This window comes from Schizosaccharomyces osmophilus, chromosome 2, assembly GCF_027921745.1.
Source record: "Schizosaccharomyces osmophilus chromosome 2, complete sequence".
In the NCBI taxonomy this organism is placed as follows: domain Eukaryota; kingdom Fungi; phylum Ascomycota; class Schizosaccharomycetes; order Schizosaccharomycetales; family Schizosaccharomycetaceae; genus Schizosaccharomyces; species Schizosaccharomyces osmophilus.
This window is the reverse complement of record NC_079239.1, coordinates 1,488,729-1,503,045: the sequence shown is the minus strand read 5'-3', so window position 1 is coordinate 1,503,045 and position 14,317 is coordinate 1,488,729. Positions and strand designations below refer to the sequence as shown.

General features: G+C 39.3%; 6 protein-coding genes across 6 annotated transcripts; 2 read left to right on the top strand and 4 right to left on the bottom strand.

Moving 5' to 3' along the window:
- Positions 1–1,266: 1,266 nt before the first annotated feature.
- On the top strand, positions 1,267–3,741 carry SOMG_03186 (phosphoketolase family protein; the record flags this gene model as incomplete). Its single annotated transcript, XM_056181977.1, has 1 exon — positions 1,267–3,741. One exon carries the CDS (start codon positions 1,267–1,269, stop codon positions 3,739–3,741), a length of 2,475 nt encoding a protein of 824 aa, XP_056037972.1.
- Positions 3,742–4,624: 883 nt separating this feature from the next.
- Positions 4,625–5,698, top strand: bhd1 (folliculin, BFC/FNIP-Folliculin complex subunit Bhd1; the record flags this gene model as incomplete). Its single annotated transcript, XM_056181976.1, has 1 exon — positions 4,625–5,698. One exon carries the CDS (start codon positions 4,625–4,627, stop codon positions 5,696–5,698), a length of 1,074 nt encoding a protein of 357 aa, XP_056037969.1.
- A 99-nt stretch (positions 5,699–5,797) lies between these two features.
- On the bottom strand, positions 5,798–6,523 carry cdc14 (SIN component Cdc14; the record flags this gene model as incomplete). The annotated part of the gene is made up of 1 exon (XM_056181975.1): positions 5,798–6,523. One exon carries the CDS (start codon positions 6,521–6,523, stop codon positions 5,798–5,800), a length of 726 nt encoding a protein of 241 aa, XP_056037970.1.
- Positions 6,524–7,705: 1,182 nt separating this feature from the next.
- On the bottom strand, positions 7,706–8,920 carry gpa1 (G-protein alpha subunit; the record flags this gene model as incomplete). Its single annotated transcript, XM_056181974.1, has 1 exon — positions 7,706–8,920. One exon carries the CDS (start codon positions 8,918–8,920, stop codon positions 7,706–7,708), a length of 1,215 nt encoding a protein of 404 aa, XP_056037975.1.
- A 1,833-nt stretch (positions 8,921–10,753) lies between these two features.
- On the bottom strand, positions 10,754–11,662 carry sec28 (coatomer epsilon subunit; the record flags this gene model as incomplete). Its single annotated transcript, XM_056181973.1, has 2 exons — positions 10,754–11,589; positions 11,632–11,662. 2 exons carry the CDS (start codon positions 11,660–11,662, stop codon positions 10,754–10,756), a joined length of 867 nt encoding a protein of 288 aa, XP_056038241.1.
- Positions 11,663–12,079: 417 nt separating this feature from the next.
- On the bottom strand, positions 12,080–13,726 carry put2 (delta-1-pyrroline-5-carboxylate dehydrogenase Put2; the record flags this gene model as incomplete). Its single annotated transcript, XM_056181972.1, has 1 exon — positions 12,080–13,726. The coding sequence occupies one exon, from the start codon at positions 13,724–13,726 to the stop codon at positions 12,080–12,082; it is 1,647 nt and encodes a 548-aa protein (XP_056037973.1).
- Positions 13,727–14,317: the final 591 nt, after the last annotated feature.

Genomic DNA, 14,317 nt, shown 5'->3' with positions numbered 1-14,317 from the left:
ATCTTCTTTTTCAATTTCAAGTATCCCATTGCTATGATACCCTATAATGCGTAAAACAAACTTTGCAATCTTCTACGCACAACAAAGCAATCGCGAAATCTGCTTACCGATGTGCAGTGCTATGGTAACTAACAAAACCGGTACGCGACTTTCTAAACTGTTCTCTCCTTTTCTACAATTGCAAACAATGCAGAGAAAACGATGAATAATGGATAAATAAACTCAATCTTTTTATAAAATGAATTGAATATTTCTTTAGTGATCAAAATAGGCTGTTGGGCGAAAAACCGCTTGCGAAAGAGGACCGACGCGTAAAAGTTGATATTTTCCTTGGATACGTCTTGTTTACCATATTGTTTCATTCGTATATGCTAAACTAGCTATGGAAAAGTCGATGAATAATAGAAGCGGTGGGTTTTGGGGACCGAATCGATGTTACGAAGCATGGATTCTCCAGTTTTCAGTGGATGGACACGATTTCTAATCAGTTAGATGATTTACTTCAATGAGAAATTCACAGAACTTCTTTTCAAACTCTGTGCTTGTTTATTTTTGCTTATTTACCATAAAGTGAATGTTTCTGGGGGTTCCTCATTGAAGTAAAACATAGTTTACGTCACGTTGAACACATCAAGAGCTACGAACGATTTTCTTACTCTGCGATCGGTTTCTTTTCTTATATCATGGAAAGGAAAAGTCAAGTTTGATCTACGTAAGTAGTATACGTAGCAAAGCTATGAAGAAAAACAGAGTCAGTCAACACGTGATGATGTTGGTGTGAAGTATACTGATGAGAAACATCGAGTATTTTTGTTCGTCCGATTGTCAACTTATAAATAGGCCCATTTCCCAGCCATGGTTGTTACAATAAGAGAAATTGCATCCAAATTTGCATTCTTTCATTGAAGCTGATTTATTCATTGGCTAGACCTTATTAGTATTTTTTATTTTTTATTGTTTTGGTTTTATTAACCTACAACCTTGAAACGTTTGGTAAACAAGGGGTTTTATCTGATTCCCATATTTATTTATTTATTTTCGCAAGCGTTTACACGGTTCTTGTACTTGTCTTTTCTTGTTGTCTTTTTCTATTTCAATTCAATCGCGGATAGCAAGGTATTGTGAGCGATTGTATAATTCTTCACTTAACGATTTGTTTGTTACGATATTTATAGACCTATTACAACAATTCATTATTTGATTTGTTGTTTGATACTCTTTTTTACGATTTTCTTGGATTAGATTTTATTTTTTTATTTTTCCATCATGAGCGGTACTAGCGATATCCCCAATTCTTCTCCTGAAGCTTTGGCAAAGCAAGTTGAAATTGCTGAAAAGCAATCTTTCCCCCCTAGCATGCCTTCTCGTCTTCCTCAAGAAGTATCTAGTCTTTATGTTCCCCTCGACTCTTCTAAAGTTTCGGACGAAGAAGTTGCTGCTGTCGATCGCTTTCAACGAGCTTGCGACTACCTGGCTTGCTCTTTGATTTTCCTAGCCAAGGACATTTACACTGGTGGTGAACTCAACGAGGATGACGTGAAAACCCGACTCTTAGGTCACTGGGGTACTTGCCCTGGCTTGAGTATTGCGTACTCCCACTGCAATCGTATTATTAACAAGTATGACTTGGACATGATCTTTGTCGTCGGTCCTGGCCACGGTGCACCTGCCGTTTTGGGTGCTTTGTTTTTGGAAGACTCGCTTGGCCCCTTTTATCCCCAATACCAATTCACCCGTCAAGGTCTCAAGAATTTGATTAGCACCTTCTCATTACCTGGTGGCTTTCCTTCACACGTAAATGCTGAATGCCCTGGTTCCATTCACGAAGGTGGTGAATTGGGTTATTCTTTGTCCGTCAGTTATGGTGCTGTTCAAGATAAGCCCGAATTAATCGTAACCTGCGTTATAGGTGACGGTGAAGCTGAAAGTGGTCCTTTGGCAGGTTCATGGCAAACTCACAAATTCTTGGACCCTGCCGAATCTGGTGCTGTCATCCCCATTTTGAGTTTGAACGGTTACAAGATTTCCGAGCGTACTATCTATGGTTGCATGGATGATTTGGAATTATTGGCACTTTTCAGTGGCTTTGGTTATCAGGTTGCTATTGTCAACTACACTGACGAGTACAACCGCGAAATGGCTGCCGCCATGGATTGGGCTGTTGAAACCATTAAGGATATTCAACACCGCGCGCGTGTAAAGCGTGAACTTATTAAGCCCAGATGGCCCATGATCATCCTTCGTTCGCCTAAGGGCAAAGGTTGCCCTAAGACCTTAAACGGCGGATTTTTGGAAGGAACCTATCATGCTCACCAAGTTCCACTAAAGCTTGCTCGTAATGATCCTACTCAGCGTAAGATGCTTAAAGAATGGCTTTCGAGCTACCGCTTTGATGACTTCTTGGACGAAGAAGGCCTTCCAACAAAGGGAATTCGTGAAAACATTCCTCAGGTCAATAAGCGCATGGGTCAACGCATTGAGACGTATAATTCTTATCATCCTTTGACTGTAACCGACTGGAAAAAGTTTGGTGTTGCCAAGGGTGAAAAGACATCTGCTACTTATGTTGTGGGTAACTACTTAGGCGAACTTCTCCGCGAAAATAATCAGACTTTACGTGTCTTTTCTCCGGATGAACTAGAGAGTAATAAACTTGATGCTGTTTTAAAATATACCGATCGTACTATGCAAACTGATCCAACATTAATGGCAAAAGGTGGCCGTGTTACAGAAATCCTTTCCGAGCACATTTGCCAAGGTCTCATGCAAGGTTACACCCTTACTGGTCGTACCGCGATTTTCCCTTCGTACGAGGCTTTCATGACGATTGTCGTTAGTATGTTGATTCAATACAGCAAATTCATCAAGATGGGTCTCGAATTACCTTGGCATGGGAAGTTTGGAAGTTTGAACTATGTCACTTCCAGTACTTGGGCACGTCAAGAACACAACGGATACTCCCACCAGTCTCCTAGATTTATTACTACGATGCTCTCTTTCAAGCCTGGTATTAGCCGTGTATACTTCCCAGCTGATGCTAACTGCTTCTTGTCTACATTAGCTAGATGCATGCGTTCTGAGAATACTATCAACCTGATGGTTTCCAGTAAGAATCCTCAACCAAGCTATCTTTCTATTGAAGAGGCTGAAGCTCACTGCACGGCTGGTGCTAGTGTTTGGAAATTCTGTAGCACCGATAACGGCATAAATCCTGATGTTGTTTTGGTCGGTATTGGTAACGAAATTATGTTTGAGGTTGTTAAGGCAGCTGAGATGTTGGCAAATGATATTCCTAGCCTACGTGTGCGTGTTGTTAACGTGACCGATCTTATGGTACTTTCTAGTTTGCATCCTCATGGAATGACTCAACTAGAGTTCGATTCCTTGTTCACCAACAACCGTCATGTTCATATCAACTACCACGGCTATGTTATGGACATCAAGAGCTTGCTCTTCGACCGCATTGAGCCCTCTCGTGTTACTTTGGACGGCTACCGTGAAGAAGGTACTACCACCACTCCTTTCACTATGATGATGCTCAACAACACCTCTCGTTACGATGTTGCTAGAAAGGCATTACAGCATTCCACTCACAATCCATATGTTTCAGTAAACTGCCACAACTTGAGTGCCAATTACTCCCACAAGTTGGATGAAATTAAGGATTATATCTTCAAGTACAAGGATGATCCTCCGGAGACTTTTGATGTTCCGGACTTCAAGGATAAGCGTACCATTTAAACTAAAAGTAAGTATGTGAAAAGAAAAGCGACTAGGCAAACATTTTTGAAAAGCCAATTTATTTATGGAATAGGGTTACTCATATACACTAATAATCGATGGGTTTTCGCTATATTTTTTTGAAATTAAGCAGACTTGTAATACAGTAGATAGAACAGACGAGTAATGTATTAGGAAACACGAAACTTGTGTAACTCTACTTGGAATACTGTTCGTTCGTTATCGTATTTTCTTGCTTAAGACGATGTAGGTTATTTTGTTAGCGACGTTTTTCATCCTCTCCACTCCACCTCTAGGAAATGACCAAAATTCCTGTAAGCTGTAGAATTCTGTTGAAGAACTGATTCTGCTTTTTTTTTTTAAACATTTGTTACAGTGGAATCTTCCGCTGCAAAAACAAAAGGATTACTTACTGGACAAACGCATCATCATTCGTCTCTTTGGTGAAAAGTATAAACTTGTTTAATTTAAATAGATTTTATTAATTTAGCGACAGCTGTGAATTCAGATTCCAACAATAAAAGGAATATCGAATTGCAAGTTTTTATTTTCATTTATGATCCCACGTATAATGATAGGTATTTGAAGATTTCTTGGATGCGATCATTAATATATCCTATATTCAAATCCTTTCTAAAGTTATCTAAATCTGCTATGAACCATTGAACATTCAGTTATTTACTAATTGTTGCAAGTCCAAAAGCTATATATCACTGACCATTGCTGTATTGGTTTTATTGTTTTTGAATGATTTTGGCTTTATCAAGAGATTGAGTTCTTTTTTTTTTATTATACCACTGAATGGTTTACTAATCAACACCAATTCTTTATTTTGGTTAATTTCTTTTGTATTCGTTTGCTTAATTCCTTTCCATTGTGCAATATGGATGTCATCTTTTCCCTGGGACATTTTTGTGAATTGGAAGGCCCCTCAATAATTTTCTGTACTCAAAAATTACTTCGTTCTGAGCTGGGTGATCAGTTCGATATACCCTCAGCGCCAAGATCTTCCGCAGCGTCGGAAGATAATATTGAGTCTGAAGTTCAGGAATCTTCAGAAGACCCTATGTTAAGTTCTACAGAGTCTTTATTCAAAAGTGACCCTGAAGACGGTAACCAAAGGCAATCAAAAGCCACTGATTCTCCTCGTATTCAATCAGCTGGCTTAAGCTCGTCGGCTCGCCAAAGTCCTGTATCACGAAAACCTGCTTGTGTTACTTGCAGCATAGTTCTTCCATGTGAATATGTATTACCAGACGTTCCTCCGCGACTTATTTCTCTTTCTACAAGAAACCCAGACATCGTTTATATATCTAGTCAGTATCCCCGAAATCAGAATCGGTACTCTATTTTGAGGAGGCTGATGGTCCGATGCCTCAGTTGTGAGTATTCAATGTCGTCAGATATTTCAGAATCCATGTCAAATCCGCTATTCTTTGGAGATCAAGAAAACGGATATGTGATTGCTCAATCTTTTTCGTTGCATGATCCGCATGCTCGTGGCGGTTTGCGACGGTACGCATTCGTTGCACTGAGCAAGAGTGATCATGAATTAATCAACAGATATAGCTTCATTGTTGAAAAATTCTCGCAGATGGTCCAGTTCCTTCGGCTCTCATCCACGAAAACTACCACGAACTATCCTATGTCGCATAACAAGACTTCTTCCGTCGGTGGAACATTCGCTTCACCTACCTCAAATACTTCTTCCTTATCCAATTCCTCAAATTTACCTGGTCATACACCTTATGGAATGTCCCCAAACAGTAGCACAGCGCCATCTACATACTTGTTGTCTCAAAGATTGCCTTCTTTTAGTTTTTTACGGAGGCGTGATGGAGTAGGAGAAGGTCGAAATTTAGCTGATATTACCTGTTGGGATGGAGTCTTCATCGGCATCCATAGTTCATTTAGTTGGATACTTGACATCTGGGATCGGATTGATTTAACATGCTAAAAATAATTTATTGATATGAAAACATTATATAACTTATGGATATGAATGGAATTGGATCAATGTGAGAACGCAAAATGAAAGAGTAGATGTTCCAAAATTTCAGTCAAAAGTCTCGTCTAATTTACCAAATGGTCTAAAAGTATCTAGGTCTTTCCGTAGGTCTTGAACGTTGGAAAGATACTTTGAAAGATAAATTTGCTTTTCCGCTCGAGTTTTACGGTAGGGTAAATCCTCGATATTGTAAGGTTCCGGAGATAAATAAAAGTAAAAGAATTCAAGGATTTGTAAACGAGTATCTTGGCTAGTTTGTCTATGCTTAAATAACATGCAAATATGGTGCAGACCGCCAATTGACTCAAACAGTCGGACAACAAGAGGATGGTCCACCATGATACACACGAGTGTCTTTAAAGCTGCCACTTGAAGGCTTCTAATCTGACTGGGTTCCAGTATTTGTATAAAAAGATGCAAGGTGGTTTTATCTTCAAAAAATGATTGAGACACGGGATGGATTAGTACCAGGCCCTCAATTACATGTAACAAGTCATCCATTAGGCGTTGAATAAAGACATAGTTTTCGAAATAAGTTTCATCATTTTGCTGGTAGTCCAAAAGACTGTCCAATGCATAAATACAAGGAACAACAGAATTGTATAGATGAGAGTCTTGCAGCTTTAGATAAATCTCTTTCGGAATCTTATCATGAATGTTACTAGGTCGTGCGATATGATATAGAATAGATTCCAGTTGACGAAGACCAATTCGAATAAACTTGGGATTCCGCATACACAGATGGTGTCGAGCATTAATTAAAAGATCCTCCATTTCGGCTCATAACTATACAAAAGCGTTTAATAAAGAGATTCTTTTTGCCATAAATTACATTAAGTATGCTTTGATAATTAAAACCTCTTTAATCTCACTGCTTTATGGTCTTTACGTTTTAGAAGGGTGGGCATGGAAGGAGGAAATTGTTTCCAAGCATTTTTGAAAATGAGTTTTATTTTTTAAAATATTCATTAATAATAATAAAAGAGTATTTACTTATTGAATGTGTTTCAAGAAAAACGAGTACAGCTAGCTTGCTCTCTGAATAAATAAGAATTACCATAAACGATTTCACGAAAGTCTTCTTTTTTTTATACATTTATATGAGGATTTATTGTTTGGCTATGAAGGAAACGAGCTTTCCAATATTGTTTGACTGACATTTGTCGAAGCAAACTTTACGTATAGATGCAATGGACGATGGGGTATAAGACAGAACATAAACGAATTACTTCGAAAGGAATCAGGTAAATACTACAAAGGATACTCTTTGGTACACATAAACCTACCCTGAGTCATGTTTTAATTGCAAGGTAAACCAACCTTTGTAGACATGTCTCATCTATGCACATTTGGTAGTAGTACTTTAGTTGCTTTTTGCAATAGATGACTGTTCTTTTGGACAGCATTGTTTTTTACACTGACGAACTGTTTACACAAGTTCTTATACTATGGCCTGTTTTCATACACAATAACAATTTTAAATACGTGGTGATATCAATTGATTGGAATCTTTAAACGTCCAAATGCTATCTCTTGAGAAATTATACACAAACAAATGTTTGTAATTAAAAGGAGTTCAAGGGATTCAGACATCAACATCTCACTTCGTATATAGAGAATGCTTCATTCTCGCGGAATAGCTCTATTTCCTCTTCGTGGATCGTGTGCCAGCATTTAGGAAGAAACTCGGACGCGAATAGGACTCATCATTATAAAAAAAAATGGACAGAGAATGGACAAAAGCTCGTCCTAGCACAAACAGGATGGCCGGTTGTCGGTATTAACAAAACTCGGTGTTCAAAAAGGAGTTGGATGCAAGAAAGGTGTAACAAAATTATAGGCAATATTATATATATGTGACATATAGGTTCAAAGAGATGCAGTCAGCGCGGCTATTTGAAGGTACTTCACTAGTAGGATCAATCGTACTTTTCATCAAAAAAATCATTGTCTTCCTTAAAACATTAAAGATTGCAAATTATTTGACATAATTGTATCTTGAACGGAAACCATGACCCGCTGAAGCAAACTCGTATCCGTAGCAGTTGTAAAATGACAGTAACAGCTGCGAGAAGCAATGCGATTTAAGCTTTCAAACTTTAAGTAGAAATAGTACATACCGCTTTTTACGGCATTATCAGAAAACGGACATTGTGTTTGAACAAATGTTGGAGTGGAAGGAGTTTCCTGATAGTCAGGGAAATACTGCTGAATAGGAGATATATGAACCTTTCGTTTAAATAGATCCAACTTATTAAGGAACAAAATCATTGCCGATTCCGCAAACCAACTTGAATTGCAAATCGAATCCCACAATAACAACGCTTCTTGCATCTGGTTGCCACTATTATCTTCAACTAAGCACTGATCGTACCCGGCGAGAGAAACAAGGAAAAGCAATGCTGTGACGGATTCAAAGCAATGGATCCATTTTCTACGCTCCGAGCGTTGACCACCCACGTCAAAGAAACGATATTTATGGCGGTTCAATAAAAATGTTTCTTCAGAAATTCCTGTGGTCTTAATTCGGCAATGCAGAATATCCTGGTCTGAGGGTAAATATTGGGGGTCAAAAATTCGGTCGATATGATCCTGGTAATAATAAAAGTTATCCAAAAGAGAAAGGTTCGTACCGCAATTTTGTGCTGTCCTTATTTTTGGATCGAGCGTCAAAGCTCTCAACGCCTCGTAAAGATCTGCGGGAAACGGCTCGTTTACTTGAATGGTTTGTTTTCTCAAAATGATCGGTCGGTATTTTTCGTTTTCTGGCAACAAGCTCATACCACTATTTTCCATAGCATCCATAAGTAAGCATACCGATGTGATTATGTTTTCAAAAATCATAATTCGATATTGCCGTCTAGCAGCTTGGTTAAATCCTGGACTGTAAAGAAGACGCATTTGCTTCATAATTGTTGTCTTTCCACTGTCGCCAGCACCAAGCAGCAAAACTTTGATTTCATTGTCATTTTTGTTTCCATTCTGGTTCGATGCTCCTGCATTTTGATTCTGTGGCTTACCACGCAAGACAATATTCAGCCAATGCTCCTTTACTGGATTCCTATCGCCTTCGGGAGAAGTTCCTCTTCCTTGGCTTTCTAGTTTTACTTGCTTTTTTTTTATAACGTCTCCCCCAGTGGAATCTGCATATTTACTGGACATACATCCCATTTTGAAACGTTCTAATAATAGCAGTAAAAACGAGAATATATGAAGTTTCTTTCTTAAAGCTCCAAAATGTTTTCAATTTCCCGAAACACAGATCCTAACAAAAAGAAGAGGTGAATGTATTCGGAGGCTCGTCTTAGGAACAGAATTTGCAATTATAGGGAAAATCGAGTTGAAAAGAGCGAGACAAATAAATAGCTTTTAATATTTTAAAAAGAAAAAAGAAATGGATTCCCTGAACATCAAAGCAGGTTTCTTTGAGGATTTGGAAATTATCGAGTCTTATACACTAGCGACGAAAACACTCAAAAAACCAAACTCGTAGTCACGAGGAACAATTAAAGTCAAGCCAATGAGTATGAAGTAAACAATTGCAACTAGATCAAACAAATCCGATCGATACCAATTACCCCAATTGCGGATGTGTATTGTAAGTGATGTTTCGGATCCAGAAAAAGATCAACAAGATTAGCAGAGATCAATGACTTCAAAGGGAGCAGAAGACATAAAATGCCAACAGAAAAAAAAGGGTCTTGAATATTATGTTTCTCGTCAATAGCTTATGTTCACAAGTAACCCAGGTATAAGAAGCCAGCGCCAAAATAAGCGGCCATAAAGGAAAAGCTTTACAATTTTTATAATTGAAAATTATCTGATATTTTCTTGATAACAAGATTATCCACTTTCAACGAATTGTAGAGCATTGTGATGCATGGTACGCCGATGATGAAGCAAGATCAGCGATAGAATCCTTAAACCCGACAACTGAACAGATCATAGCTTCGTTCGAAAGTTGTGAAAGGTCCTTCAAATGCCATCATGTAATAGGATCTATCACTGGACAGATTTGCCAATGCATGAGAACGAATCGAAGAAGACATCAAATACAGGATCTGCGAGTTCGTTTACCACCCTGGCGAGCATGATTTCATTTTAATTTCGAACGGATACGAAAATTCGCAGGATAGAGAGATCGGTAGCATAGTCAAATTGAGTCCCCTAATCTTTACTTGTTTTAGTATGTGGATATAGGGATTCCCAGACAGAATATGTTACAGAAAATTTGGTTGACGCGTCAATTATATCGTTTATAAGCACAGTGTAGAAAATTAGCAAGCTAAAGTTTTATCACATCTCTGTTCAAGGCACATAAAAGAGTTTTTTGATCGATCCCTTTTTCTGCTTATGACATGGTGGGACTGTACTAACTCTGAGCGATCTCTGGTTTTTTTGTTTTTGTTCTAAATGAAAGAAAGAAAGAAAAGAAAAGAAATGTTCACTCATAAAAAAAATACTGTGGAACGATTTGTAGAGGATGCAGGATTGCTCAATTGACCATCTTTCATAAAAGCGTAATTTAACAAGCTTAAACACTTCAAAAAGCAAATATTTAGATATTTTTATAGAAATACATTGATTATCGATGGAATATACTATGCATTATAGGTATGTGTAGGTATTTGTTGAGTAATGAAGATAAAGGTTGGCAGACTAAGTACCAAAGAACTGCTGAACCAACTCAATGCGATTTCCCTCATGCAAACACGATTACATTAATTTTCATTCTAATAGCAACATTTAATGAATATATTTTCAAAATACGTCTTCATAAATTACAAACCGCTACCATTCCAATGTTCCATGCATCTGAAACAAAAAAGTAAAAGGAAGAGAGAATTGAATTATAAATATAAAGGAATGTCAACGACAATTACATGATTGGAATCAAGTATGTAGTTCTTGCGAATTAGCAAGGAATGAAAGGAAAATCGTCTACATAGCGAAGATCGTAAAAAAAAAAAAAAACATGGGGCTTTGAAAAAGGTTACACGATCATTAAGCAGAAGAACTGGCGAGGCATTGTTTAGCTAATGCATCAAATTCTTGGGACTTTTGATCTAATTGCTTTGTAAGGAAAGCACCGGAAGAAGAGTTTTCATACAGTCGTTTTGCGTCTAAGGGAGCTAAAGGACCAAGAGCAAGGATGGCCGTCTTCAAATTGCTGGCCGCAGGTGCATAATTGGATTGCATTTCAAGGGCCGATCGTAAAGAAGTAAGAGCTTCTTGAGTGCGTAACAAACATAAATCAGAGCAAGCCATGCAAGTCAAAACACGAGGATTGCTTTCACTACCATTTAATTCCTCATAAATATAAAAGGCATCATTGTAGGAGTCTAAACCACCTCTAGCAAGCTTTACCCAAGACTGAGCAATTTGCAAAACAATTTCTTCATCGGCCCAATCCAAACTTTTAGTGATTGCTGCTTCTGCGGCTTCTAACTTGTGTTGATATAAATGGATATACACTTCCAAAGCCACAGCTTCCAAATTTTCGACAGATTTTTGGACCAAAGTTAACGCTTCGTCGTACTCTTTCTTACGAATTAAATAGATGGCTCCTAAGGTTTGGACAGCAGCATCTGAATCTCCATGCTGCTCAATTAAAAGGTCCATGCTTCCTTCACCTGCCAATGCCAAAAGAGCGGCGCCTCCAGCAGACTTTTGAGTAAGCGTGCCCTGAATCGATTCAATACTTTCTCCCAATGCCAGCTTTGCTCTAGCCATGTATAGTTCTGTTAATTCGAGGCCTTTTTCGGATAAAGATGAAGCATCGATTTCGAACAACTTCTCATAGCTGCCGCTATAAAAGTATTGCCGAACAAAGTAAAGTTCTATTTTAATTAATAATCCATCATTAAACGACAAAATCTTACCATTTGATAAACTTGCCTCCCAGGAGAACATTGTGTGGGTCAAGCGTTTTGGTGGACGTAGAAAGAAAGTGTAGCTGGCTATGACAGAATATGCAGCTGGACGCAATCAGATTCTATTCCACACAGAATAAAAGCTATTGAATAAAACTATGATTAATACATGAAAAGAGCGTAGATTCAATTGCTGGATCTGTCAGTGATGGTACGCTGTCCACGAGAACTGATTATGACTCTTAGTTTAATGCTTAAAAAAAAACATGATACATTACCACTATGAAATGAAAAAAAAAAGTGAAAGAAAGACAGAACTCTTAAGAAGGTAGAAAAATTGAATTACTATGAATTGCAGGACAATGAAAGCATCAATCTATGCACAAAAAATTATTTTGGATTAGTATGCACAAAAACTTTTGAAGTTCGTGAAAAAGGCACATCACGATTTTTAATTTTAAAGGTTGGAGGGGTATAATACAGAGTCGGCATAAGCAAAGGTATCCTTGACGGAGCGAGGAGAAACGAAACGTGACAAAATCATACCGCTACCGGCTTTATCGTTGGTACCGCTGGCACGAGCACCGCCGAAGGGTTGCTCACCAACAACAGCACCAGTGCATTTGTCGTTAATGTAAAAGTTTCCGGCGGCGTTACGGAGACGCTCAGTGAGCTTACGAACGACGATACGGTCTTGGGCAAAGATAGAACCAGTCAAACCATACGCGTTGGTAGTATCGACCAACTCGCAAACCTCTTCCAAAGATTCATCCTCGTAAACGTAAACGGCGAGGATGGGGCCGAAGAATTCGGTTTTGAAGATGTCATGCTTGGGGTTCTTGGAAAGGAGGACGGTGGGCTCAACAAAGTAGCCAGTAGAATCGTCAGCCTTGCCACCAGCTAAGACTTCGACTTCACTGTCAGTGGCGGCGCTGTCCAAAACAGCCTTCAACTTGTCAAAGCTGCCACGGTGGATGACGGGACCGACAAAGTTGGATAGATCTTGCAAAGGAGCACCAACCTTCAAAGCCTTGACTTCCTGTAAGAGTTGGTCACGGAAACCAGCTTCCCAAGAAGCGCGGGAAACGTAAAGACGAGACAAGGCAGAGCACTTTTGTCCTTGGTATTCATAAGCAGCACGAACCGTGTTGACAACAGCGGAACGGATTTGAGCAGAGTGGTGAACAAGGTGGAAGTTCTTACCACCGGTTTCACCAACAATCTTGGGGTAAGTGCGGTACTTGCCGTGGGCGACGTTTTCACCGATGATTCCCCACATAGAGCGGAAAACGTTGGTGCTTCCGGTAAAGTGAAGGGCGGCAAAGTCGTAGTGGTTGAAGCAAGCCTTGGAAACCTCAATAGCGTCACCAGGGACAAATTGCAAAGCACCAGCAGGAAGACCAGCTTCGACGAAGATGTCATAGATAATGCGGTTGGACAAGACAGCATGGTCGGAAGGCTTCATGAGCACAACGTTGCCCATGAGAAGAGGAGCAGCAGCCAAGTTACCGCCGATGGCAGTGAAGTTGAAGGGGGTGATGGCGTAAACAAAGCCTTCCAAGGGACGGTACTCGGTGCGGTTCCAGACACCGGTAGAATTTTCGGGGGGTTGAACCGAGTACAATTCGCTAGCGTATTTGCAATCGAAACGTATAAAGTCGATGATTTCCATAGCAGCGTCAATCTCAGCTTGCCAGATGTTTTTCCCTTGGCCAATCATGGTGGCGGCCATAAGCTTGTAACGGTACTTTGTGCTGATCAAATGAGCAGCCTTCAAGAAGACGGCAGCACGGTCGGTGAAAGACAAGTTTTCCCATTCCTTCTTTGCTTCGAGAGCAGACTCGATGGCGCCTTGGACATCCGACGAACTGGCACGGTGGTAACGGGCCACAACCTTCTTGTGGTCAAAAGGACAGCGTTGTTCGCCTATATCGTTGGTCTTGACGTCCTTTCCGTTGACACCAAGGGGGATGGCCACGGGCAATTGGGACTCTAGTTCGCGGTAGGCAGCGACAAGTTGTTCGCGCTCAACACTTTCTGGTCCATAATTCTTGGGGGGTTCGTTTTTAATGAGAGGGAGTTGAAAGTCTGCGAATTTCGACATGATGAATCAAAGTAATCCTTTCCTTTTTGAATGTGTATAAAAAAAAAAAAAAAAGGTCGTTTAAAGGTAGAAAGCTAAAGAGAGAGAGAGACAGAGAGTAAATGTGTAGAAATCCGGAATTAAAAAAGTCCGAAATTCCAAAGAGTGTCTATAAGAGATATAAATAGAAAATTTAAAAATAAAAATAAAAATAAAAATAACCCTCCAAGTAAAACTACTGCAGCTACTTACAATGGATTGCTCTTTTAGCAGATTCCATGGTGCACAGTCCTCTATATATATATATATACATACACAAAGAAAGCATTACACAAAACGGAGGGCGATAAGCAGACGAGATGATCGAGGAGATCAAGTTCCCGATAAAGTCAAAGTACGCAACTTGAACCTTCTATTGAACGTAGATGGACCACTTGCAAAGAGTTTTCTTCTAGTTTGCTATCAGTTTGTATGTAATCATCCATCCAGTACAATGGACGTTGTAACCTAGATGTTACGCTATGCAAGGCAAGTTGATAACAAAGAGATCCTTCTACATGGAATAATCCAAGGCCATGGAATGGCTAGAGGGAGAGAAATGAAAAGAGATGA